Here is a 26,497-nt window from a genome sequence, read left to right as displayed (position 1 = left end):
TAGAATCGTCTTCCACTTCGAATTTTTTCTAGGGTTTTACTCATAGCCACTTCAAAGGCACTTAGGGTCATCTACAGTCGAATTCTCCGTTTGCCTCCTTTTCCTTTTTCCCGTTTTCCCTTTTTCTGATTGTGTGGTTATTGTTATCGACATTGAAGGATTCTCTCTAGAAGTTGTTGATTACGATAATCTCAATTTTGAACGAAAAATAGAAGATTAATTCTAAAGAAAAATCCTTTTCGGAATCGGGGGAAGGATAGAGTGATGGGTGGAGCAAAGAAAGAAACCCAAAAAACAGCTAAAAATTGTGAAAAAAGCTTGATTTGTCACACAGAAGATACTAATGCTCCAGAGGTTCCAGTTTCGCTGTTTGAATTTTCAGTGGAGAATCACTTCAAAGCCATGGATACGATTTCTAGGCTATGCGGAGAGGAGGCAGAGGCCAATGCAGTCCGAGAGAGCGAAATTGAGCGGTTATCCTCCACCATGCTTTTCTTGAGGTCAGTGCTTTTGGATTAAGTATAATGTATCCCATGTTGCATTTTTTTTTTTTAATTTTTATGAATTTTCCATAATTAATTATTGTTATTATTTTGGAATCGAAATTTTGGATTGGAGGTTTAGAGGACACAGTGAAAATTTGGGACCCTTTTAACTTTGCTTTTAGCGGTAGAAGAAGCAGAAGTAGAACTATTGTTATTGTGCCATTGAGTATTGCTCTACTACTGGAAGTGGACGTGTATAAGGCTGATACTTTTGCTTCTACTAATTCTTATAGTGGTCGTACAGTTTTAGCAACCCTTATAGGAGCTTGGTGGGGGTGCTTCGTTGTTACTTTTGAGTTTGTTTCACTCTCTTGGAGTGAACGATTTGGTGCTTGGTGTTTAAACACTGGTCCTTGTTCTGGGATTAGTGGGTTTACTTTCTCAAACACAATGTTCTTATTGGTATTGCTGATATGATAAGTTGCCAAAGTAACATTATTCCTTAAAAAAAAAAGTTAATATCAATACTATCAAAAAAATAATGGAAACTTTATGTTAAAGATGATTTTCTTAAAATTAAGGATAATTTAATTTAAAAATTCAATTAAATAAAAATATGCTTAACATGGAGACTATAGATAAATCACATTGGGAACTGTGAAGTGAGGACCCAAGTTTGAGAGATCTATCTAAACATCCTTAGAATTTGTGTCTCCTTCAATGATTAAGAAGCTTTCCCAAACAAGACTGTAATGAGATTGATTTGGAGGATTAAAAGTGTTATCACAGTAAACATTGTGGGCCTAAATTCTAAAATTCTAATAGTTTAAGCTTTTAGGAAAGTTGGTAACTCAACATGCTATCATAGTGTTATTGTCTCCGTCTATAGATCTCATCTTTTCATGTGTAGGTATGACCTTTCCTTTGTTGAAATTGAGTTCTACCTCATTCATTGGCAGTATGGTTAGATTATGCATGACAAATCTTATAAAATTGTAATCCTTGAGAAATTTACACTAATTTCATTTAAAATTTAGTTTAGATCCAAGCTTTCAAACTTTTAGTTATTTAATTGCATAGCCATGAGATTTTTTATTCAGACCCTCGCAGCTTAGTTGTTGCTACTTTTTTTTTTTTTTTTTTTTTATTATTATTATTATGTTTAAAGTAAGAGGATATTATAAAAAGAAACGCCAACAGAGTGTCCCAATATATACAAAAAGTATACAACGGGTGCCTAAAGATAACCAAAAGAAGAAAGGGGCAACAAAAAACAAAACCCCCTTGAAGAGAGCCCGACTAGTCAACAAAATCTATAAGAATAAGAAGGAACTAAAATTATAAACAACTTAGACCAATCCTAAAGATTACAAAGAAAAGAGTGGTTTAGCCCTTGAAAAGAATCCTCCTTATTTTTGAATGATCTACAGTTTCTTTCCTTCCAAATGTCTAAAATAGGCATAAAGGAGGAGCCGGCTGCACCTTTTTCTGTTTTTTTATCCACAAAACAGTCATGTCATCCTAATAGCATCTCTTTGATTGAGGAGGGAAGCATTCACGACACACCACACCAAATTGAGAATAGTAAATGTCATAAAACCCTTGTCTTGACACAACAAATGATGATGTGATCAAGGGATTCTTCCTCTAAATGACAAAGAAAAAATCTGTTTGCTGAAGACCACCATCTCCTCTATAAATGATGTAAGATTAAATCTTTATTCCATGTAGCCTCTCAAGCAAAAAGGCCCACCTTTGGCAGTACCCAATAGTTCCAAATAACGCTTGTTGGTAAAGAAATTGGACTTCTTGACTCCAAAGCTAAGTATAGGGATTTAACAAAAAATTACCATTCTTTGACTTTGTTTAAATCATCTTATCTTTCTCATCCCTGCACAACCTCCTCCCTTACAGCCTTGTAAGGAAACTCTCCAAAATTTCCACCTTTCAATCATTAAGAAGCCTAGAGAAGCAGGAGGCTTAATGACCCCTGTCAATTGATGGGTTCCAAACATCCTCCACCTAAGCCTCCTTAGAAACAACAATAGCAAATAAAGAAGGAAAAGTAGTATACAACGGTTCATCACCACACCACTTGTCCTTCCAAAATCTCACCTTCTACCCATTACCCATTGAGAAGGCCACTCTACTAGTCAAAATATCCCAATCCTTCCTAATGGTTTTCCATAACTCTATCCCATACCCTTCTCTCACATCATGGGAGCGCTATTCTCCTTCTTCCCCGTATTTTCCACTTATGACTTGCTTCCAAAAGGTCCCCTATCCTCAGCATAATGCCAACTCCATTTACAAAGTAGGGCTTTGTTGAGTGTCAAGACATTCCTAACCACCAAATCACTTGTTGCTATTTATCCAAATAGCAATCCTTATTGATATCTTTATGACAAGTCTGTTGAATTGTACAACACATTATTGGGATGAAATACTTGCTATTATTGCGTTTGAGTCTAGCATTATGTGCTTAGTTTCTTTGGCTCAAGGGAATATGTGTTGTGTAAATAATAGCTAAAGGTATAAATGAATTGATTGAGCAGCATACTGAGCTATTAAAGCTTCGGTTGGATGAAGCTGGATAACTCTGGTGGTGAGCTTGGCTACTCAAGTTTGGTTTGACCTCATTGTAGGTTTGCCTATATTAAAGTTTATTCATGATCCCAACTTCTTAATCAACCGTAATTGTTATCGTAATCCAACCATAGTTTTTATGTTAAAGCTTGACACTTCTAACTTTTCCAATTATAAGATATATCTCATTTCAAAATTCATCCATAAGCAACAATGCAAATTACCAATGATAACATAATGCAAAAGACTATTTAATAATTCAACATACTGACTGTATTTTATTCTCAACTGATCTCTTTAAGTGCTTTTTATAATTGTAAGATGCCTATCGTGACTATTTTTAGTCTAATCAAGTTGAGCTTGTTATGCCAAGACAATTGAGCTTGAAACTTAAGGTTGGGTTTGGCTTGCACATTTGGCAAATAAGCCAGTCCAAGCTACTTAAAGTAGCTTTCTTCTAACATACTTTGTGATTTTTTTTTTTTTTTGTATCACTTTTATGGAACTCATCATAAGCTATATGCATGTGACGTAGGACGGATGAAAGTCCAATGTTCCACATCGGCTGATTACTAATGTTCTTGGGCCTTATATGTAGGGCTACCTCTATCCCCCATTGGCTTAAGCTTTTGGGAGTGTATGTGTTCCCGCATCATTTGGTATTAGGGTGAGGTTTGACCTAGCTAGCCCTATGCTCGCTGATGTGGGTGTCAACCATTGAGTGGGGGCATCTGATGTAGGACAGACAGAAGTCCAATGTCCCACATCAGCTGATTAGCACTCTCTCTACCCCTCATTAACTTGAGCTTTTGGGAGTGTATGTGGTCCCACATCAGCATGTGTGGTTGATGACCAAGCCAGGCCAAGCAGCTCACAAGCAGATTGCTTCTAAGATAGTTTGTACTGCTGAACCTCTATTTTATCACTTTAGCGAAACTCATCCTACGCCATGGGCTGCTTGTCTTTCTAATGGTTGTTAAAAGCTTCTAACTGTTCATTGCTTATGGGTTCTGTAAAAACAGTTTTTTTTATAGGTAAATTTTTGTTCCCTCTGTGACTTGAACTTGGAACCTCCCACAAACCCTCCCCATCCTTTTACCACTTGAGCCAAGCCTCAAGGGCTGGGTTATGTAAAAACGGTGTCTAGCAACTTTTGGATTTTGATAACATACAAGGGCATTTTTCATTCAACATGTAAGAGGAATTGTGTTTTATCAACTGTCTACTCAGCTGGTGCTCTATATGCTCTTATTTTCCATTATTTTTCATTAGTTTTTCTATGCATATTTTCAGAGAATGGAGACATTACAATTACAAACCAAGAACAATTAACTTTGCTTCCGAAACTGAAAGTTCTCTGGGAAGGGATGTTGTCGATGGGATAAACTTACATCAGTTTTCAGCTGCAAGTGTACCTAAGGTACATGATAAGAGTTGTTTTGGAGTTGCAAATGTTCTCTGCTTAAGTCTGTTTTTCTCTACCACATGAATTTCCAGAATTAGTTTTCTCTTAGTGTACTGTGTACACTTGGTTTCCTTTCTGATAAAGTTATTTCACGTTGATGCAGGAGAGATTTTCTGGGGCCACAACATCTTCAGAATCCAGGTATTATGGTTGGATTTAGGTTTTGAGTGGTGCATACTTGGGAACAAATTGGAAGTAAATTTCTGAAGGTTTCTAATATTACAATCAATAATTTTTGTGCCATGTGTGAGGCTCATAAGAACATATATTGAGGTTCTTGCTTATTTACACTTGAATTTTCCTGCAATTAAGGTGTTGAACATGTTCTTCATGGTTTAAAACTGAACATCTTTTGTGAATGGCTAGAAAGCATTAACATCATATTATATTAAGTCGTACAAATGCAAGTAACTTATGAATGTTATTAGTAAACCTATAATTTGTTTTGACATATTGAAATATTCATTCTTCTTTTAGTGACCATATCAAAAGTTGGTTTTGCACCTTATCCGTCTCTACATGAGCAACTCATAATGTTATCTTTTGTGAAACTTTCAGGTTGTTTTAAGTTGTAGCTAAGGCCATGTTATTTAATTGACAATTTGATTGCATGACATGTGTTTGTGGGGTTTTTCTTTCCTTTTTGTCAAAATCAATGTGAATAGTGGTGCTAGTGTACAAAAAAGAGTCAGGTCCTCAAGCAGACAGACTGCAATTGTAGTACTTGGTGAGGGTTCAAGTCCTGGTCATTTTTTGTGCAGCTTGGTAGCTTACCAAGCATCTACTTTTAATAAAAGCTGGGGTATAATATGCTAATGATTGGGAAAAAAATTGTTTGTATTGTATCAATGGTGGATGCAAAAACATTCAATGACTGGAAATAAATAAAGCAATAATTGAGATATTAGATGAATAACGGAAATTAAATGAGAGTATTGAAGGGAAGAATTAAGGAGGCTACATTACCTTAGTGAGCCCTTATGCATGCAATGTGACCCATATCTTGGCTGGAAACAACACTTTTTAATAGTCACCCGGTTCTTCAGTTGACCTAGATCATGCTACTTGAAGGCTCCATGCCCTTTAACTCACTCCACCATTGCATTCCCATTCGAGACATTTCAAGCAATCAGAAATCATGGTGACAGTAAGAAGGACTTGATCTCTGTGGCTCACTCCACTATCAATTCTTGTTCAAGGCATTTCAAGCAACAAAGGACTACAATCATATTTGTTAAAAACTTGCAATACATGATACAATACAACAATGTTATACTTTTTTTTTATTCTTTTTATTTTATGAAAATCAATACCTATTGCAATCTATATCGCGATCTTAAGTGTATCTTATTATACACATACATTACATGATATGATATCCGATAGGTATGGAAATTAATACCTCTTGCGTAGCTTCCATTCTTCTACATCTTTCAGGTGGCAAGCATGTGCTGCCTGAGTTGGGAAATCTTCACTGCCCCCAAGGTTGCTTGCTTGGTAGATTGTGAAATGTGATGCCTTTAGGAAAAAAAGAAACTTTTAGGTGTGCATTGGAGTGCTTTGATGTGGAAAGAGAAGAGTGGAAATGAGGACGAGGGAAGAAGAGCATGAGAAAAGGAGGGGGAAAGAGTCATGGGCATTTTTGTTAATCTTTCTCTATTCCAAAATTAATTGAGGGTTGCGAACTGGGTTGTTTTCGCATCCTTTTATGCTTTTTGGTCCCGATTTTCCTGCAAAACTGATACAACACATATCACTGCACCATGTGATGATTAATTCAATTCAAATAGGCATTTTAATGCTTCAGTGATGCAAAAATTGTATGATTGTGTAAGATTAAATGTATCAATTTCATGCCAATCTACATGTAACATTACAACTAAAGTTGCAAATGGTACTTTCTTTAAATTTCTTATGTTTTTACTTGGAACATACTTTTGCTTAAAGCCTATTGCTGATTCTTAGACATGTTGAATGCTGGGATATATTATACACACGAGTCCAACTATAAACTTGATGGTACCTTTTGGCCTTTTATGTCTATAGTTTTCCTCCTAATGCTTTAATTTATACATATTAGAATGTCTCTCATTATATCTTCTTGCAGAAAAGACTTTGTACTGTATGTCGGAGGGTGTGTTTGGGCATTGGATTGGTGTCCTAAAGTTAATCAAAGGTCTGGCTGTCATATCAGTTGTGAGGTATTTATCTTCCTTTCTTCTTCTCTGTCCTTCATTATCCCAGTTGTTAGAAGGGAGTCTTTGTGTCTGGGTCAACTTTGAGGATTTTACTTACATTTGGAGACTTATGATAGATGCTCATAAGCAGACTTATATCTTTTAGTGTCAGAAAATCACTTAAATTAGTCTGTTTGTTATTAGTTCTTGGTGTTTTTAAATCATAGGTACCCCTGGGACTCTAGGCCAGTAACTCCTGAAAACAAGCTCAACCTTTTTTTTCCATCCAAAACTCCCCCTTAAAACAAGTTATTATGATGCTACCATAGGTTTATAGTTTGCTTGGTCCTTGAGTTACTTGAGCTTGAAGTATCTTAGTTCAGGAAGTACGCCAAATATTGAACTCCATAAAGTTACTCGGATAAATGTAACCTATACAAAATAAAATCCCAATGAATTTCTAAGGTACAAAAGAACAACTCCAACCACAAATATACATGCACAAGCACACACACACGTGTGCACACAAAAAAAAAAAAAAGAAGAGAGAGAAGTAAAATGTAGAGAAGTAATAAATATATAAAAAGAAAAAAACTACTAGTTGCATGACTACTTTTGTACTGTTGAAACATGAATAATAACAAATACAGTAGGATGAATAATTCCAGATATTGTAACTCAAATTGCAATAAAACTGTTTGTTAGAACCATCTAATTAATTGCTAGTTAAACAGGAAACCTCTCATATACCATTCTACATGGTTTTGCATGCAGGTGTGTGTTTGGGCACTTGATAGTTCATATCTCAAATTGTAGGAAATGGGACTTGGCTCAAAAAAGATCTCAAATAGTACTTGGATTTGGCATAATAAAAGGAAAAAAATCAGTTGAGAAGTAAAAATTAGCACTTGATAAAAAGAACTCTGTTTCTTTTTTCTTTTATTTGTATTTAAAAGAAATAGTGAATATGCATGGCAAACTAGGAGTATCTGAGAAGGATCTCATCCCTACGCCCTTGTCATGTTCTGTCAAGATGGGTATATTGGGTGACAATGAAGAGTCTGGGTATCACAGCTCATATGAATTATGATAATTGCATCCCAAGCAAGCCCAGTTTTCCCCCTTTATCATCAACATGCTTTGCATCGTGTTATTCTTCTTCCTTTGATTTGCATGTACCAATTCTGCTTTCACAGTAATGAGATTCAAAAGGAAAAAAACCTAACTTTAATCTTTATGTTTAGAAGCAAATGTCGGTCTATTACACAACCTCAACTTTGACTTTGGGTAACTCTTGCTGGTTCTGGTCCAAAATTTAACTTGCATGAATTTTATAGACGTTTGCTAGAACACTTGGGTATTAGCAACTTCAATTTTGACTTTTGGATGATTATACACTTTGTGGTGTTGTATTATTGTTGGATATATGATTTCACTTTCTTTCTCTTATTTTACATTTCAGTTTATTGCTGTTTCTGCTCATCCTCCTGAATCTTCTTATCACAAGATTGGTGCCCCTCTTTCTGGGAGAGGTATTGTTCAGATATGGTGTCTTCTAAATAACAGTATGGATGAAGATATGCCTCCTCCAGTGGGAAAACCAAAAGGGAGACCTAGAAAGAATGACAGTGCGAAGGACAAAGCAAGTGCACCTCAGAGGCAGAGAGGTAGACCTAGAAAAAAGCCAATAATTGAATCACTTGATGTATTGGACTGTGAAAACCAATTTGCTCAATCTCTCGGTCAATTCCCAGAAATATCATCTGAATTGGTTACTAGCAATGGACTTTCTATGAATAGCCATGAACATGCTGTACAAGAAGCTGCTAATAAACAAGAAAAAGGTTTCAACCAAGGTATGGCTGCATGTAATACAGCAGTTAAAACTTCAGCACGGAGGCCAAGAGGGAGACCTAGAAAAAGGCCAATAATTGAATCTCTTGATGGTTTAGATTGTGAAAACCAACTTCTTCAACCTCTTGCTGTGCAATTCCCTGAAAATTCATGCAAATCATTTGCTATAGATGGACTTTCCACAAGTAGCCATGAATATTCTGTACAAGAATGTGCTAATAAACAAGAAAAAGGTTTCAACCAAGTTATGGCTGCATGTAACTCAGCACCTAAAACTCCAACAGAGAGGAGAAGATCGAAACGTAAGACACGGGTGGTGAATTATAGTGATGAGAGCAGTCTCCCATTATCAACTCAAAACAAGAACAAAGAATCTTCCCCTGCAAATTTTCAAACACATATCAACTCTGAAGAGCATCCCATGATGTCTAGTGATGATATGCCCCAAAACAGTTCCTTTGGAATCAGCTCAGCTAATGATTCTATTCCAAACGATGTTGCCTTGCCAAGAATTGTGTTATGCCTAGCTCACAATGGAAAGGTTGCATGGGATGTGAAATGGCGGCCTTCTAGCATGTCTGATTTGGAATGCAAGCATAGGATGGGTTACCTTGCTGTCTTGCTGGGAAATGGATCTCTGGAAGTGTAAGATACTGTCGTTTCATAGGTTTTATCTCCTTATTTTATTATTTTGTTGTCTAATCTTTCTTTTTCATTTTGTTAGTGTTTTACTTTGGTTGAACAATTCATTTTTTCTTTCTTCTCACATTTAGAGAACAGATAGTATTGCATCGCAGCAGTGGATGTTAATAATATGGCTTATTATGATGAATAAATGTTAGTTTTTGCTTTGTGGCCACCATTCAGAGACAAGAATGATATTTGTATATGGGGATAGTTTGTGAGATGCTTGAATTCAGCACATTCTAAGCATCGTGGCACAGATTTGGGTACAAGATTCTGGGTTATGTATTTTCAGCCACTATAAACACTTGCACAAGCTTTTGCTAGTGTTTTGGAGATTTACCTGCCAGCTTGAGCATATAACATATGTTGCCTTTCAGGTTTTATTGTGATACAGTAGAATCTCAAGTTATTTTTAGTGGCATTTTGCTTCTGTTGCTTTAAGCAAAAGCCATTCTAGATGTTCATCTTGAATCCGATGTCAAATTTATTTGTGGTGTCTCCTTGTGAGTTGTGAATGGAAAAGTTTGTTGCCTACCAGAAATAATTAAAAAAATAAAAATAATGGAAAAGTTGATCTCCTTGTTGAACTAGAGGAGTTTTATGTGCTTTAGGTCTGTATCATTGATCACTGAAATCTATTCATTTGTAAATGCTTTTTGTTGGTTATTATCACAGGATTCTTAAAAAAATAAAAATCTGCAGGTGCATTTGTTAAGTTTCTTTTTTCCTATTATTTGCAATAGACTGTAATATTTGTATTAGTTTCTTGCTTTAACATTTCTATTTTTTAATTTCACAGGCAGTCATCTTTGGTGATGTTATCTAATGATTTCATTTATTAAATGCAGGTGGGAGGTTCCTTCTCTTCATACAATTAAAGTTATTCATTCTTCTTCTAAAAAGGAGGGCACTGATCCTCGCTTCATAAAACTGAAGCCAGTCTTTAGATGCTCAAACTTGAAGTATGGTGACAGACAAAGGTAATTTCATATATATATATATATATATATATTGTGATAGATTGAAATTTTATCGGAATAAAGGACTAGAATGCCCTTGCAAAGAAATCAGGCTTTACAAATTCGCGTTTGGGGTTGTTGCAAAAACTGGATGAGATTTTGAAGACGACTTTGATGAAACCAGAAGAATTATACTAGTCAACTTTCTCCTTTTGGCTCTGGTTGTAAGTTAAAGTTTTCCTTTGATGATTGGAAGTTTTGCTTATCCTCGGGATTTCAGGCTAAGCAACATTTTCTTTTGATTAAAAATTTTATTAGCTTGAAATGCCAAGGATAAGCAAAACTTTCAGTTGCTAGCTGCCTGTTCCAGTTTGGAACATAATCATCCTTTCTGTTTTCTTCAATGATCATTGGTAGTGGATTTGCACAAGTCATCCCAGAAAGGTTCAAGAAAAGTGTTGGTGGAGGACATGAGAGAGGAGGGTGGAGAGAGGGGAGAGCATGTTGTTTTTAAGCAAGAACGGAATCCCTTGCTGATAATAGTTGATAGGGTGTCATACCTATCAAAAAAAAAAATAGTCGATAGGGTGTCATATACAATGCCATAGTATGGGGCGACCAAGTGGGGGGAGGAGAGAGGAGACCTTGTTTTTAAAGCAAGAAAGGAATCCCTTCCTCATAATAGTCTGGGTACATAGAGAATGCTACAAATGGGAAGATTTGGTTAAAGTGTTCTTACAATTCCATAGTGATATGACCATACAAAGAAGAAGGAAAAATGCCGCTTTCATAATCTTAGTCCTTAAGAAGATTAATCTTGCAAAATCATAGGAAGAGTGTTATCTGAGCATGTTTTAATTGTGTTACATGATACTATTTCTTCTTATCATGGCTTTTTTTTTTTTTTTATCGAGGGCAGACACATTCTGATTGAGTTTATAGTAGCCAATGGATTACTAGATGAGAAAAAAAGATGTGGAGATGGAGTGGTTTTTAAGGTTGATTAGATAGTCATGTGGATTAGTTGTGTTTTAGATGATGCTTTATACAGAAAAGGCTTTGAACCATAGTGGAAACCTTGGATATTAAGTTGCTTATTTTCAGTAGGGAATGGAAGCTCGGAAAAATGGATTAAGGCTTCCAGAGGTTTAAGGCAAGGTGACCCCACTTTCACCTTCTTTTCACAATTGTAGCTGATGTGTTGAGTGGATTCATGATTAGGGGCAAAATATAACATTGTGGATAGTCTTTTAGTAGTTAGAGGTCCTGTCAAGGTTTCTTTATGTATAGGTTGTGGACCATGTTTTTCTTGAGCCAATCCTTTTCTTAGTTTTCGCTGCATTCCAGGTTTAAAGATTAATTTCAAGAAGAGTGTCTTGTTTGGCATCAATGTGAGTGATTATCAAATCAGTGAGCTTGGGTTCAATCTTAGAATGTTGGACTGGAGTGGCCTCTTTTTTATTTAGGTCTTCCCCTAAGGGGAAATCCTAGAGCCCCTTCCTTTTTGGATCTGGTGCTATAAAAAAGGATATGTTGAAGACTAGACGGATGAAAAGAGCTTGTCTCTCTATAAGGGATAAAATCACCTAGTTTACTCTTGTTTAGGCCATATATCCTTCTATTACCTCCCAACTTTTAGGATTCCTAGTCAAATAGCATCATAATTGAACACATATCAAAGAGGTTTTCTTTGGCCTAGAATGAGTAAGGGGAGTTTGGCTGGGATCAAGTGTATCAAGAGAAAAGAAAAAGAAAATTGGGAATTGAGAAGATTGATTTGAGGAAAAAGGCTCCTTATTGGAGAGAGTTTGTGGATGTTTCCAATGAAGACTAAGGGCCTATTTAGATTGGCTTTTAAGAAGTCAGAAGCTCTTTTTTAAGCTTACTAAGAGCTAGAGTTTAATATGGAAGCCAATACCATGTTCCTTCTCTGCCAGTGGTTTTGTGGGTTTGAAAAGTGTGGATATTTTGTTATGCATGTTAAAGGTACTGTATTTGTCACTTGTTTTCCCTGGTTCAATCATTAGCTAGCTTCTCCCCCTGGTCCAGCAAATCCTAACCCCCTTGAAGTCCCTTGGCATTACAAATCATGGCATGAGGTGACACATATTTGTCAGTGTAGCATGCTTATAGCTGGTGTTTAAACATCTCCCGTTTATAATGATCATTTTATGATTTCTTGCTAATATGTGCACACTTCTTTTTTTTCATTATTTTTTATTTTTCATATAGCATTTCTTTAATAGTGGAGTGGTTATGCAGTTCAATTTATTTGGTTCCTTGCTAAATGTGCACACTTATTTTTTCTTCCTATACAGCATTCCTTTAACGGTGGAGTGGTCAGCTTTTTCTCCCCATGATTTGATAGTTGCTGGATGTCATGATGGAACTGTAATATTTTGCATCTCTCTTCTTCTCTCCTTCTATTCATGCACTTCAATTTCCCTTCTAGTAGATACAGTGGTGTAATTATCTGCGCTTTTGCATCAGCATGTTCTGCAGTTTCATTACATTTCCTGTATAGTTTGAAAGTGAATGCACCTTGCTTGTCATTTTGAATTCATTTATAGTATCATGTCTAAGAAGTTTTCCAAACATTCAGGTTGCTCTATGGAAGTTTTCTGCAAATGGTTCATTTGAAGGTAGTGGCACCATGCAAGTCACTTCAGGTTTGTATTACTTTCTTTCTATGGATATGGTTTATCTGGAAGGGCTTAGAGCAGTGGTGGATGGCATTGTAAAATATTTGTGCCACACCAAAGTGTTGGAAAGAGATATAACCCTTTCCTAAGTAAATTATACTCTAGACAGTTGTGTATATGGATCAAAGCTACAGAAAGAAAATCCTTACTGCCAGTGACTCTGACATATTTGATATGAAATTAATTTGTTCATTTTACTCATTGATATTGCAGATACAAGGCCTTTACTTTGCTTCAGTGCTGATACAGTTCCAATAAGAGCATTGGCATGGGCTCCAGTTGAAACGTATGTAACATTAGACGATTGATTTCCATTAATATTTTGTAGTGACTATGTATTTTATCCATCTGTCTGATTTTGCCAAATTTCCTTGCTTCCGACCTAGACTAACCCCCTTTTCCCCATCAAAGGAATAAAACAGATATCGATGACTCAACAATTTTTCAGCACAGACACTAAACATCTGCATTTTCTTTGCATGTGGGATAGGGCCTGAGCAATCCATTTTAAGGCTTTTAGTTGTCCAATTCATGAAGCTAATGTATAGTTTCTACTTTGGAAACTTACATGGACATTGAAGACCTTACCATTCTAATTAATTTGAGTAAATGTTTTATTCTGCTTTTCATTCCAATGTGAGCCTCCTTTCCCTGGGATTGGGAACTGTTGTATGCAATAAGTTGCTAAACATGACAAAGGGGAAGTTTTTGTTATTGAAGAATAGAATCCTTTCCACATGTACTGATTTTTTACTGTTTATGTTTATTTGTCTTGTGAATTGAGATATTTAAGATGATATTTGAATGATTTGCAGTGATCCAGAGAGTGCAAATATAATTGTCACTGCTGGACATGCAGGGGTAAAGTTTTGGGATATACGGTAAGTGCAATGGTTTGCTTTTGTGTATGTCCTCATATACTTATTTCTTTATCCTTTCATTTTAATGTTGAATTTTTATGGTTATGTCCCCATCAATTCATTTGATTTGAGCTGCTGATGCTTGAAGTTTTTATGTTTAATTTGTTTGGACATAATTTAAAGAGAAATGCAGTTTTCATTTAACTACCAGTCAATTGCCATTTCTATGGCAGAATTATGCAGTACTTGCCTGACTTGTGTATGGTCTATTAAAAGAAGATATTTTATACAATGGCACTAATGGCTAATCTAAACTTCCATGCATTTCCCCATCTCTTGAAATATATAGCAAATGCAAACGTGTCACCTGCTGCTGAAATTCAAAACTTTGTATTCTTTTTCTTAATCTTTTGGTTTGAAGTTCCACAACATTCTTGTTCATGGATTGAGAAAAGTTCAACAAAAAATTGATGTTTCTAAACTTGGACGTGTTAGTGTTTACTTTCTTAACATCCGAGTTCATTCATGTTCACAATTTCTGTTTCTATGAGAATATATGAGGAACTTGTAGCTTTTTTCATTTTTTATATTTTTATCCTTTTTGTTTCTATGGACGTATAATAGAAGCTCTAGAAGTTCTATGGAATCTAGTGGCTTTAACTTTTATTCCTCCAGTTACTTTTAGATATCAACAAATCAAATCATTTAAGTAATCATTTATGTGTAGACTGTGTAGTTTAATTGGAATACGTTATTGATTGTGGAGTTGGTGAGGAAATGGGTGAGTCCAAGATTGAGTTTTGTGGTGGAGTCCAAGTCGTTTGAGATTGAGGTTGAGGAGTCGGGTGGAAAGTTGAAAGGATGCATATGGGAGAGATGCAGGGGCTTTGATTCTTGGATTAGATTTGGGGAGGCTAGCCTTCGTTGTCTGTTGGAAGGCATTGAAACATGTTGTAGAGAGGCGGATGATCAAAGGTGGGCTATTGAATGGTTGGAGGGAAACAGAAAATTCAGAATGGAGCGACGGCTGAACAAAGCAGGGAGGTTCATCCTATGCTCGGTCCGAGATATGGAAGCAAAAAGATACAGCATCATCTTCCCTGAAGGGAAGGGTCAGGCCAGTGGATGGAATTTGTTGGCTGAAAGGTTGAGAGGGCTGGGAGTGATTCTGTCAGAAGGATTAAAGCCCACCAATATGCCAGAGGCTCCGTTGAAGCCGAAGGGAGTCCTAAAGGTTCAGTGGAAGGAAAAGTGGGTGGAAACGAAATCTTATGCAGATGCTGTTAAATCGACTCCGAGAAGGGTGGGTGAGTCAGTGTGGTTAGAGGTAGGGGATAAAGGGGTGCGTGGTAGACTTGAGCATCTGAAACATTGTCTAATAGGAAGGTGGGGTTCTATCTCAGCTCCTTTTCCTGAGTTGGATTACGTTAGATTTTGGACCCGCCATAACTGGGAGGTTAAGGGGAAGTTGTCTATTGTCGGGTTGGGTAGGGGTATTATGTTGTTTGATTTCGAGCAGGCTCAAGAGGCTGAGAGAGTTCTGGCTAGAGGCATAAGGAACATTAAGGAAAATTGGCTTTTCTTGGACAGATGGAATCCTGAGGTGGGGTGTTCCCTTAAGGACTCTTTTGCCGCAGAGTCTTGGGTTAGGGTGGTCGGGCTCCCACTCCATCTCTGGAGCTTTGAGGTGTTTAAAAATATTGGTGATGGGTGCGGAGGATTTTTAGCAGTGGATGAAGGTACCAGGTCTATGTCTGAGTTGCAATGGGCGAGGATTTTGGTAAAGCGTGTGGATTGGGAGGTCCCTAGCTCTGTTCATATTGTTCTAGGGACGGGGTGCTATTCCCTTCATCTATGGTGGGAATCTGCACCTTGGTTCTCGCAGGTGGTTCCGGCGGGAAGCGGCTCCGGGAAGGGCGGGTTAAGGTCAGGGGAAGAAGACGCTGGGTCTCATCGGGTGGATTGCTGTGGGAGTCAAAGGAAGGGGGTGGAGCAGGTGGAGGTACAAGACGTGGCGAGTAATGGAGGAAATCCACTTTTTCACTCTGATGAGGCCCCTGCAGAAGGGACTGTTGAGAAGGGATGGGTTGATGGCTCAGTCGTCCTAGTGGGAGGGGGTAGGGAGTCCCCTCCTATCGGTATGGACTTCAGTGGAAGTGGGCTGGCTGGCCCTTGCAGGTGCTGCGGCCCGTCAGCTTTGCTCTGTGGGGAGGCCCAAAACTTTTGTCTTGTTAGCCGGGTGGGCTTGGGCCGGGTTCCAAGGCCCATCTCCCTTTCCTTAAGTGATGGTGTTTCGGGTGAGGCCTGTGGGCCAGGTCAGGCTGTTGAGGGGGCCTTTTATGGAACAAAGCCCCCAGTCTCGCTTCCTAGGGCTCGGGATCTGCAGCCGCCTCCCAATTCCAAAGACGCAAGTCAAGTTGCAAGAGGAGATGACGATCCTCTCGTCGGATCGCCGCCGCATCCCACTTCCAAAGGCGCAAGTGATGCAAAAGGATATGACGATCCCCTCGTCGGGCTTCTGCGAGACTCGATGACGCGAGTTTCCTCTCTGTTGATGGATCGGGGGCTCGTGACTGACGAAGCTCTTTGCGAAGAGGCTTCCAGGTACGCTGTTCTCTGTCATATTCCTATGGGGGGTCGGGATTTCTCTTCTCCTTCTCCTTCTTCTTTCGGTCGGATGCCGTTGATTGAGGGGTCCATCGGGGTTTCGGTTTCTGAGGTCAACGAAGAGGAGCAGTCTCCGCTGAGTATCATCCTGGCTGATGGTAGCAATGGGGTGCTAGCCCCTAGGGGAGAGAAGCCAGTGGCTGGAGAAGGTCGGGGGGAGGAGTTTGAGGGGATGCTTCAGGATCCGGATGGGGGCCGGTGGGACGACAGTTACCTGGCGAGGTTTAGTAAATTCTTGGGCTTCTCCACAGACGGTTTTGAAGGAGAAATTCTAAATTTGCTCCTAAGGACTAAGAGAAGAAGAGAGCAAAATTTGAAGAAGGGCTCGGCAGGGACCACTAAGTTTGACAGGGAATTGAAAAAACTTGAGTGGTCTATCAATTACTCTGGGGCTAGAAAGGAGAATTCGGTGGCCAGAGTTGGTGGGGATAGAATCTCGTCAGTTAGATGAGGCTAAAGGTTCTATCCTGGAATGTCAGAGGGGCAAATGACAAGAATAAAAGGAAGGTTATCAAGGCCCTAATCAGATCGCAAAAGGTGGATTTGGTGTGCTTGCAGGAGACCAAAATCCAAGAAATGTCCAAAGGGGTCATTCACAGTCTTGGCGTGGGAAGATTCTTAGGTTGGGGAGCTGTAAATGCAAGAGGGGCAGCTGGAGGGGTGGTGGTGTTCTGGGATAAGAGAGTGTTGGAATTAGTAGGCCTGGAAGTGGGAATTTTCTCAATCTCATGTCGGTTCAAGAACTGCGAGGATGGGTTTATGTGGTTTTTCACAGGGGTTTATGGTCCTACTTCGAAAAGGAATAGAGAACCTTTTTGGGAAGAGTTAGGTGCTATTCGAGGTTTGTGGCCTGATCCCTGGTGCATCGGTGGGGACTTCAATGTTATTAGATTTCCCAGTGAGCGGAATAGAGCAGGAAGATTGTCTGGCTCTATGAGAAGGTTTTCGGAGGTGCTAGATGAGTTGGCTTTAAGAGATTTGCCTCTTCAGGGGGGTCCTTTTACGTGGAGTGGGGGGTTAAATGGCCAGTCCAGGTCAAGACTGGATCGTTTCCTGATTTCGGAGGAGTGGGAAAATCATTTTGGTGGAGTTTCTCAGTGCACTCTCCCCAGGTCTGTGTCTGACCACTCCCCAATCCTGTTAGATGGGGGTGGAGTTAGGAGAGGTCCTATTCCTTTCCGTTTTGAGAATATGTGGCTGAAGGAGGAAGGTTTTAAGGAGCTTCTGAAGGGCTGGTGGCAAGGTTTTAATTACAGTGGCTCTTATAGCTTTGTCCTCTCAGAAAAACTTAAGGCTTTAAAAGTTAAGCTGAAGAATTGGAATAAGGAAGTCTTTGGTAAAGTGGGGGTGAATTTGAGGATGGCTTTGGGCAAAGTCTCTTTCTGGGATGAGCAGGAGAGGCAGAGAACATTAAACGAGCAGGAGTTAGAGGCTAGAAAGGAGGCCAAGGAGGAATTTAAAAAATGGGCGATTATGGAAGAAATCTCGTGGAGGCAGAAATCAAGACAAATTTGGTTGAAGGCGGGAGATAAGAACACGGGATTCTTTCATAAGATGGCGAACTCTAACAGTAGAAGGAATTGTTTGAAAAAGATTAAAGTCGGAGGTATCTGGCTTTTAGATGATCAAGATATTCAAAGGGGAGTGGTGAGGGCCTATCAGGACCTGTTATCGGACCCTGGTGGCTGGCACCCAAGTATGAGCAGCTTGGAGTTTGATAGAATTGATAGAGAGGAGGCTGCCAGGCTGGAGGAGATGTTCTCCTTGGAAGAAGTGTACCTGGCCCTTTCGGAGCTGAACGGGGACAAGGCTCCTGGTCCGGATGGTTTTCCCATTGCCTTTTGGCAGTTTTGTTGGGATTTTGTCAAAGACGAAATAATGGGATTCTTTAAGGATTTTTTTGAGAGGGGGAAATTCGTCAAAAATCTTAATTCCACATTTCTGGTCTTAGTTCCCAAGAAAGGTGGGGCTGAGGATTTACGTGACTACAGGCCCATTAGCCTGGTGGGTGGGCTGTACAAGATTCTCGCCAAGGTCCTAGCCAATAGGCTAAAGAAAGTAGTGAGTAAGGTGGTGTCTCCTTCCCAAAATGCCTTTGTCGAAGGAAGGCAAATCCTTGACGCAGCGTTAATTGCAAACGAGGCCATAGACTCGCTGCTGAAAGGGGATGAAGCTGGTGTGTTATGCAAACTTGACCTGGAGAAGGCTTACGACCATATTAACTGGGACTTTCTGATGTCAGTGATGCAAAAGATGGGTTTTGGGGAGAAGTGGGCTGGCTGGATCAGGTGGTGCATCTCTACTGCATCCTTCTCGGTTCTGATCAATGGCTCGCCAGTGGGATTCTTCCAGAGCACCCGAGGGTTAAGGCAAGGGGACCCTATTTCCCCCTATTTATTTGTCTTAGGAATGGAGGCCTTAAGCTGCCTCATTAACAAAGCGGTTAGGGGGGGCTTTCTTTCCGGATGCAGATTAAGGGGTAGGGGTGGAAATGGGATTCAAGTATCTCATCTGTTATTCGCGGATGATACGCTGGTCTTTTGCAAGGATTCCCAAGACCAAATGGCTGTCTTAAGTTGGCTTTTAATGTGGTTTGAAGCCATTTCTGGTCTGAACATCAACTTGGAGAAGAGCGAAATTCTGCCGGTGGGAAGAGTTGAGAATGCTGAGGCCTTGGCTTCTGAATTGGGCTGTAAAGTGGGTTCTCTTCCTTCCACCTACTTGGGGCTGCCTCTTGGTGCTCCTCACAAATCGGTGGTTGTGTGGGATGGTGTGGAAGAAAGGATGAGGAAGAGACTTGCTTTGTGGAAGAGGCAATTCATTTCTAAGGGGGGGAGAATCACGCTCATCCGGAGTACTTTGGCTAGCATGCCGATTTATCTTATGTCCTTGATGCGTATCCCAAGGGTTGTAAGATTGAGGCTTGAGAAAATCCAAAGGGACTTCCTTTGGGGTGGGGGTGCGTTGGAAAAGAGGCCTCACCTTGTAAAATGGGATGTGGTTCGCTCTCATAAAATGAAGGGTGGTTTGGGGATCAGAAATTTTTCTACCCTCAATAGGGCCCTTTTGTGTAAATGGAGCTGGCGCTTTGCGGCTGAAAGGGAGTCTTTTTGGAAACTTATTATCAGCACAAAGTATGGGGAAGAAGAAGGAGGGTGGATCTCTTGTGAGGTTAGGGAAGGCTATGGGGTGGGGTTGTGGAAGGAAATCAGAAAGGAAGGCGGGCTGTTGTTTAAAAATGTTTCCTTCACCGTAGGGGATGGTAGAAGGGTGAAATTTTGGAAGGACATTTGGTGTGGTAACATTCCCCTTGGTGAGGCATTTCCTTCTCTGTTTGCTTTTGCGGGTTCCCAAGATGCGTGGGTAGAGGATTGTTGGGATTCCATGGGGGATGTGGGGGGATGGTATCCTCGCTTTACTAGATCATTTAATGATTGGGAGTTGGAGGCGGTGGAGAGCCTCCTTTCGGTCCTTCAAGGTAAGAGACTCAACGTTGGGATGGAGGATAGTGTGGTGTGGAATGCTTCGAAGAATGGGATATTCTCTGTTAAATCCCTGTACAATACTCTCGATTCTGGTGGTGCAGTCCTGTTTCCGTGGCGAATCATTTGGAGCCCTTGCGTGCCTACTAAGGTGGGTTTTTTTGCTTGGGAAGCTTCTTGGGGTAAGGTTCTAACCCAAGATCATCTCAAAAGGCGGGGCTGGTCTCTAGCAAACAGATGCTGCTTATGTTGTGATGATGAGGAGACAATTAACCACATCCTTATCCATTGCCCCAAGGCGAGGGTGCTGTGGAATCTTGTGTTTACGTTGTTTAGAGTTAATTGGGTCCTTCAGCTCACGGTTAAAGACACTCTCCTTGGCTGGTCCGCTTCCTTTGTAGACAAGAAGCGTGGGAAAATCTGGCGGGCAGCCCCTCTTTGTTTATTTTGGACGATGTGGAAAGTAAGAAATAGGATAGTGTTTGATAATGAGGCTTTGTCGGTCCAAAGATTGAAAGTATCTTTCGTTTGTAATCTTTTCTCTTGGACGAAGTCTTGGTTAGATGGAGAGCCCCGTTCCTTATTTAGCTTTGTAGATTGGTTGGGCTCTAATTGAGGGTTGGTGAGTGTAAGCTTCTTTGTGCTTTTTGTTTTTGGGGCTTCTCGTGTATACTCCCTGTATGCTTCGGGTTGCCTCCTTGCTTCCCTCTTTTAATGAAAATTTTTCTGTTTATCTATCAAAAAAAAGATTGAGTTTTGGGGCCTTTTGATTTAAACCATTAGTTCCTCTTGGTTTTCAGAACCAAGGTCAAACTTTTAATTTTATTCAAATGGGGAAAAAATTCCTTTAGAGAATTATCAGAAAGGTGTAAATTGTAATACTGAATCTTAATCCCGTCGAAAAGAACATTTGATTTGTTTAATATGTGGACTTTGCTATAGTTACATGCCATGCTCAAGAACTATCAATTTCTTGCTTGCAGCGATCCATTCCGCCCCTTGTGGGAGATCAATCCGGTTCGCAGGGTCATATACAGTGTGGATTGGCTGCCAGATCCGAGGTACTCTTGAATCTGTTTCAGTAGAATAAAAGAAAATTGGGCTTCTATTATTGATATTTATTTGTTTAACTATTGTTTGTTTGGGTTTTTAGATGTATTATCTTATCCTTCGACGATGGAACACTAAGGATCTTCAGCTTGGCGAAGATTGCAAATGATGTTCCTGTTACCGGAAAACCTTTTTCTGGGACACAACAGCCTGGGTTGATCTGCTATTCTTGTTCGCCATTTCCTATTTGGAGTGTTCAAGTGTCACGAGCAACAGGTAGCTCTCCTATGCTCAATATGCTTTTGATGTTAAATGCGGTTATTTTTTAAGCTACAAAAAGTGCATATAATTGGCATTTAGCAATGTAGGGAATAGGAGTATATTTTTACATGAATGACTTGAGAGAGGTTCTAATGATCATATTGAGTGCTGAAAACTAAAAAATTAAATGGTCCCACAAATTTATCACAGTTGATATAGCAAATAGTTTATGACTTAAAAATAAATTTCAAATCACATCTGAAACTTTTCAATCATCTAGACCCAACTGTATTTGATATTGCAAATGGTTGCGCATGAAATATAGACAATCCAAACATTTTATCTCATTGAAAGAAAGGTGTAAGAGGAAAATTGTAATTAATCCAGTTTTATGTGAAACTTTTCAATCATCTAGACCTACCTGTTTGATATTGCAAATGGCCACACCTGAAATATAGACAATCAAAACATTTTATCTCATTGCATTTCTGCAATCACCATTATTAATTATCAACCATTCTGACAAATTTCATTGAATATTCTAGGGTTGGCTGCATATTGCAGTGCAGATGGTACTGTTCGCCAATTTCAGGTTGGTTTAACTTATTGATACGTCTTTATTGTTTTTGCCCTTTTTATATTTCTGCTTCTATCATTTTTTTTTTATTTCCTAGAAGGGAAATTGCAACCTGACTAGTTCAGCTGTCCTTTAGCCACCATTGGCTCCTTTTTCCATCTACATGGATCAAAGAGGATGACTGGGGCACAACAAATAATTTCCCCTCCTAACACATTAATGTCACAAGTTAAGATAGTCTGATGTTTTTAGCCTACCAATTTTGCTGGGTTATTTTCAGCTGTGGATGCATATTTAGAATGTATCACAGAAGCTTCTACAAAATCCTTATTTCTAGATGTTCATACCTTATAGTGCATTTTGACAGCAGTGGATTAAAATTAACATTTGGAAAAGAAACCTTTTAAGAAATGGATAAACTTAAAAGGACTTGGCTACTGTGAACTTGTCACTGAGTTTTGAAGTGTCCACAAATTTTCACCATGAATACTAAGAAACTTGATGTGAAACCCTAACTTTGTGATGAACACTGAACTGAGGGTAGAGAATCATGTTTGTTTGTCATTTTCGCATGAAAGCTTATACAGGTGTGCTATTATAATACCATCTTATCTTATAAATAAATAAATATATATATATATATATATTGACACCTCTATCTAATCTTAATATATTAAGCATGATATTTAAATTGGAGTATCACTATCGTCTAAATGGTCTTGAGTCCTAAGCTGCTTCTAAGCTTTTAATGTTATTATAATCAGCTTACAATTAAAGCAGTGGAGAAAGATTCCAGAAACAAGGCCCCTCATTTTCTATGTGGGTCATTGACTGAGGAGGACTCGGTCCTTACTATCAATACTCCATTGTCAACCATTCCTTTTGTGGTGAAGAAGGCACTGAACCAGTGGGGGGATACCCCACGATCCATTCGTGGGATTTCTGAGTCAAATCAGGCAAAAAGAGTCAATAATCAGAAGTCAAATGATCAACCACTAGGTAAGTGTTGGTAATTCCAGTGCAATATACTTGTCTTCAGTTTTATCTTTTCTTGAGCACATTTACCAGATTTTGAATCTTGCTGCAGACCTATGTGAAGATGATGATGATGATGATGACGACGACAATGATTCATCGATTGAAGTATCTGGGAGCACGAAGGCAGCTTCGAAGAGAAAACAAAAAACAAAATCTAAATCTAGCAGTAAAAAAAATCCAAAAAAAGATCAAGTAGCACTTTGCAGTTATGAAGAGGCAGAGAACTTAGAGAATAAAGAAGATAGAAAAGAGGAAGGCGGAAATGAAATTGAAGTTTTCCCTTCCAAAATTGTAGCACTTCATAGGGTAAGATGGAACATGAACAAGGGGAGTGAGGGATGGCTGTGCTATGGAGGAGCAGCGGGAATTGTGCGTTGTCAGAAGATTACTGCTGGTGTGTTGAAAAAAGATCTTGTGAAGAGATGAAGTAAATCATATAATATAACCAACCACCTGACCCTTTCTTGGCTATGTTATCATCCTGAATCGATATACTACTTGATATTTAACTAAGCCTTAATTTTGAAACAATTTCGGTGCAGGTGAAGGTATTTGAAATCACCCTGCTGTATAGTAGTTGGATTTGAAATTGCCCATAGGAGAAATCTGTATTTTTCTTTTAAGTACTTCTATTAAACTTCACTTTATTGTAATTGATGAATGCTGTCTAGTGATGAATAATTACCATATATTGTCTACATGGGAGACTGCTGGAGGTCAGAACTGCTAGCGCCAACAACCTCCACAACCTGCTTTGGGCTGTTGTCAGAAGAGTAATCACAATTACTTCTTGCCATCTATGTGAATTTATTTGTGTGCCTATATATGTGAAGATAGAATGTTAATTAATAGTTATAAATTCACATTCTTCTAATGAAAGAACTTGAGGGAAAATTTAACTTATGAGTATTATGTAGATGCCCTGCAAAGGAACTTTTTAATGATTATGTATTGGCCTTTTTTTTTTTTCTTTTCCCAGTGAGAAATAGCCCGAGAATCCAAAGTCCATAACTATGGCCAGGAGCTTTAATAGTTTTGCAGCATGTCTGTTACCACTTACCACATGGAAGCAATGCTCTCAGGTATGAAAAGATTAAGAAGAACAGTATGGCTTCAATTTTCAAAATTAATTTGTGGACATTTTTTATTTTTATTTTATACTTTGATCTGCTATCTGATGCAAGTTAATTTTGCAGAAAAAGAGATTGTTGTATCGGTGTTTCCAAACACAATGCTTAAACTTCACATGGCAAGATCATGGGATTTTTCAGGAATGCATGAAAAAAAAATGAAGAAAAGGAACCCCCCACCCGAATCAGAGATATGAATCTATGATCATTGGTTTATTAGATACAGGTAGGCATGAACTTCCTTCTTAAGAGAGATGGTAACAAGAAACCTTTTCTCAAATTAAAATATGTTATTTTCATTTTTGGTTTGCTTTTCTTTTCATTTTCAGGAATTTGGATTGAGTCCCCCAGTTTCAAAGATAAGGGCAAGGTTCTGCACCTCTCCCAACCAAGTGGAAGAGCAAATGTGGTAAGGGCACTGACTTCAGTGGGTGTAACAATTTACTTTGTTGAGTGGTTTTTTCAAATGGTGTATGTTTTTTTATATTTATGTCGAAAAGATTACATAGCATGCTACTTACTATATGAAAAGAAATTATGGGAAGCATTTCAGGAAACATTTTGCATTGTTGTTTTATTACAAAGACATCAGCCTTTTTTGGTACTTACCAAAAGAGTTCTGTAAGTCTGAAATATGAAGCAATTTACTGATATTAGATTTTTTTTAAATTACATTTACTTTATTAAAATGGGGAATCCACCTCCACTGCAAGGCATTTATCCCAACTGTTGATGAAGCAAACCTAGGATAATATAGACCACCCCTCTACCCTAGAGGCCTACAACACTTAAAATACCAGGCATGCTTGAACTTGGGATCTCTGAAGAGGGCATAGCCACTGAGCTACACCTTTGGGGGCTACTGACAACTAGAAAATTGAACTAAGAATTTTTATTTTTTTGATAGGCCAAAATTGAACTAGGAATTATGTCAAACATGAGAGGAAATTTAAGAAAGAACATAAAAGATCTTTAAGATGCTTGCATCAAATGATGTAAGAATAGGGAAAACTTGTTTGTCACAAGATTTGGTAACATTTCTTTAAACATTTATGTTTCCTTTGAACCTATATGAAGGTCTTAATCAGTCTTGTATTCAGGAATTCCAAACATCTTCTCCAAGGATTTTAATCTCAACATTTTCAAATTTTGGCAGGAAGGTCATCCAAGCATGGTACCATGAAGTTTGACCTGGATAGCAACCTTGCTATTCCCAGTCAAGCTGATCACTGGTCGACACTGATAGGCATGACAGACACACATCCCCTACTGCTGCTAGGTTCCTGGTTAAAGATGCCCGCTTATATGGCATATAGCTCAAGGGACCACCCATGGAGATGTGCCATTAGCATGTATTGCCATGCACAAACTACGTTGGTACACTGGCTCCTCTGACATGAATTTAGCTAGATTTAATGATGCCATTTGAGGGTTTCTCTGTGTCCTTTTGGCTGAAGTGGTAGACCATTTCTCAGAGGCCCCATCACCATGGGAGCTCTCCATGCAATGAAAAAGGGAATCTCGATGTCTTGGCTCTGTAGAGGATGATGGACCTTATGAAGCAACCATCCAAAATACCACACCCTGGATCCTGGCAGTGGGTGGTAGTAGTACCAATTGGTGGTGTGTCAAGGTGGGGCAATGATATGAAAGCTTCTGTAAGCCTCTGCATCTTTCTCTCTCTCTCTCTCTCTCTATCAGGCTATTGCTCAAGAAGCCTTGTACTAATAATTCAAGTTTTGGTTGTTTGTAGGAAGTTTCTGTGAACACATTTTCACCAGGGAAAAAAAAAAAAAAAAAAAAAATTACCCTCTCACACAAATTCAAGTCAAATATCAAAAATAAATAAAATATAATTAAAATTAGACAAAAACTTTTACATTTTTAAACTATTTAATCCTTATATTTAATAGGTAAAATGAGAAAAATAAATTTAAAATAATTTTTTTTTTTCATTTTTTTCTATTTTTTCTCTATTTTGATTTTAATAATTTAATTAAAAGAGAAAAAAAAAAAAAAAAAAGGAGGTTATTTATGGCCAAAGGACCAATATTTGGACACCCAACTGACGCTTGAGAAAATGATTGTAGGCCCCCCAGAAGGGGGAGTGGTTCCATGGTTAGAAATGGACAAAGAGGCCTTCTTCCTATGCCCTTCCCCTTCAATGATCATTCGTTTAGTCTTTTTTCTTCTTTTTTTTGTAATAATATTTTCATACTCATCCTCAAAAAGGAAAAGCTAAAAGAATGGTGGGATCTCTATGATTTTTTTAATATAAAGCAATTAAAGTGAAAAATAAAAAAATGAATTGCATCACTCCACACTAAAAACATTAATTCAAAGTGGTATTTAAATTAATTCTTACAAAAAGAAATGCCAGAGGGTGCCAAGTTTGGTTTCTTTTCTCACCTACCAAACATCTAGTGTTCCTGCCAACCTTTTATTCTACCCATTTGGTTTCTTTGATTCTCCCACCAAAACAATATAAGTGAAAAAATAATGAAGAAATAACACAAT

General features: G+C 38.6%; 1 protein-coding gene across 1 annotated transcript; it reads left to right on the top strand.

The window, feature by feature from the left end:
• Positions 1–25,747, top strand: LOC117928173. Its single transcript, XM_034848057.1, has 19 exons — positions 1–500; positions 4,365–4,491; positions 4,640–4,677; positions 6,644–6,737; positions 8,176–9,212; positions 10,103–10,234; positions 12,532–12,604; positions 12,816–12,882; positions 13,129–13,201; positions 13,731–13,796; positions 20,908–20,985; positions 21,078–21,250; positions 21,781–21,827; positions 22,577–22,811; positions 22,900–23,623; positions 23,830–23,932; positions 24,047–24,206; positions 24,310–24,389; positions 25,137–25,747. The coding sequence occupies exons 1-15, from the start codon at positions 265–267 to the stop codon at positions 23,274–23,276; spliced, it is 2,853 nt and encodes a 950-aa protein (XP_034703948.1). The 5' UTR covers positions 1–264; the 3' UTR covers positions 23,277–23,623; positions 23,830–23,932; positions 24,047–24,206; positions 24,310–24,389; positions 25,137–25,747.
• Positions 25,748–26,497: the final 750 nt, after the last annotated feature.

The sequence above is a fragment of the Vitis riparia genome, chromosome 13 (assembly GCF_004353265.1).
Source record: "Vitis riparia cultivar Riparia Gloire de Montpellier isolate 1030 chromosome 13, EGFV_Vit.rip_1.0, whole genome shotgun sequence".
Lineage (NCBI taxonomy): Eukaryota > Viridiplantae > Streptophyta > Magnoliopsida > Vitales > Vitaceae > Vitis > Vitis riparia.
This window is presented reverse-complemented; position numbering and strand designations above follow the sequence as displayed.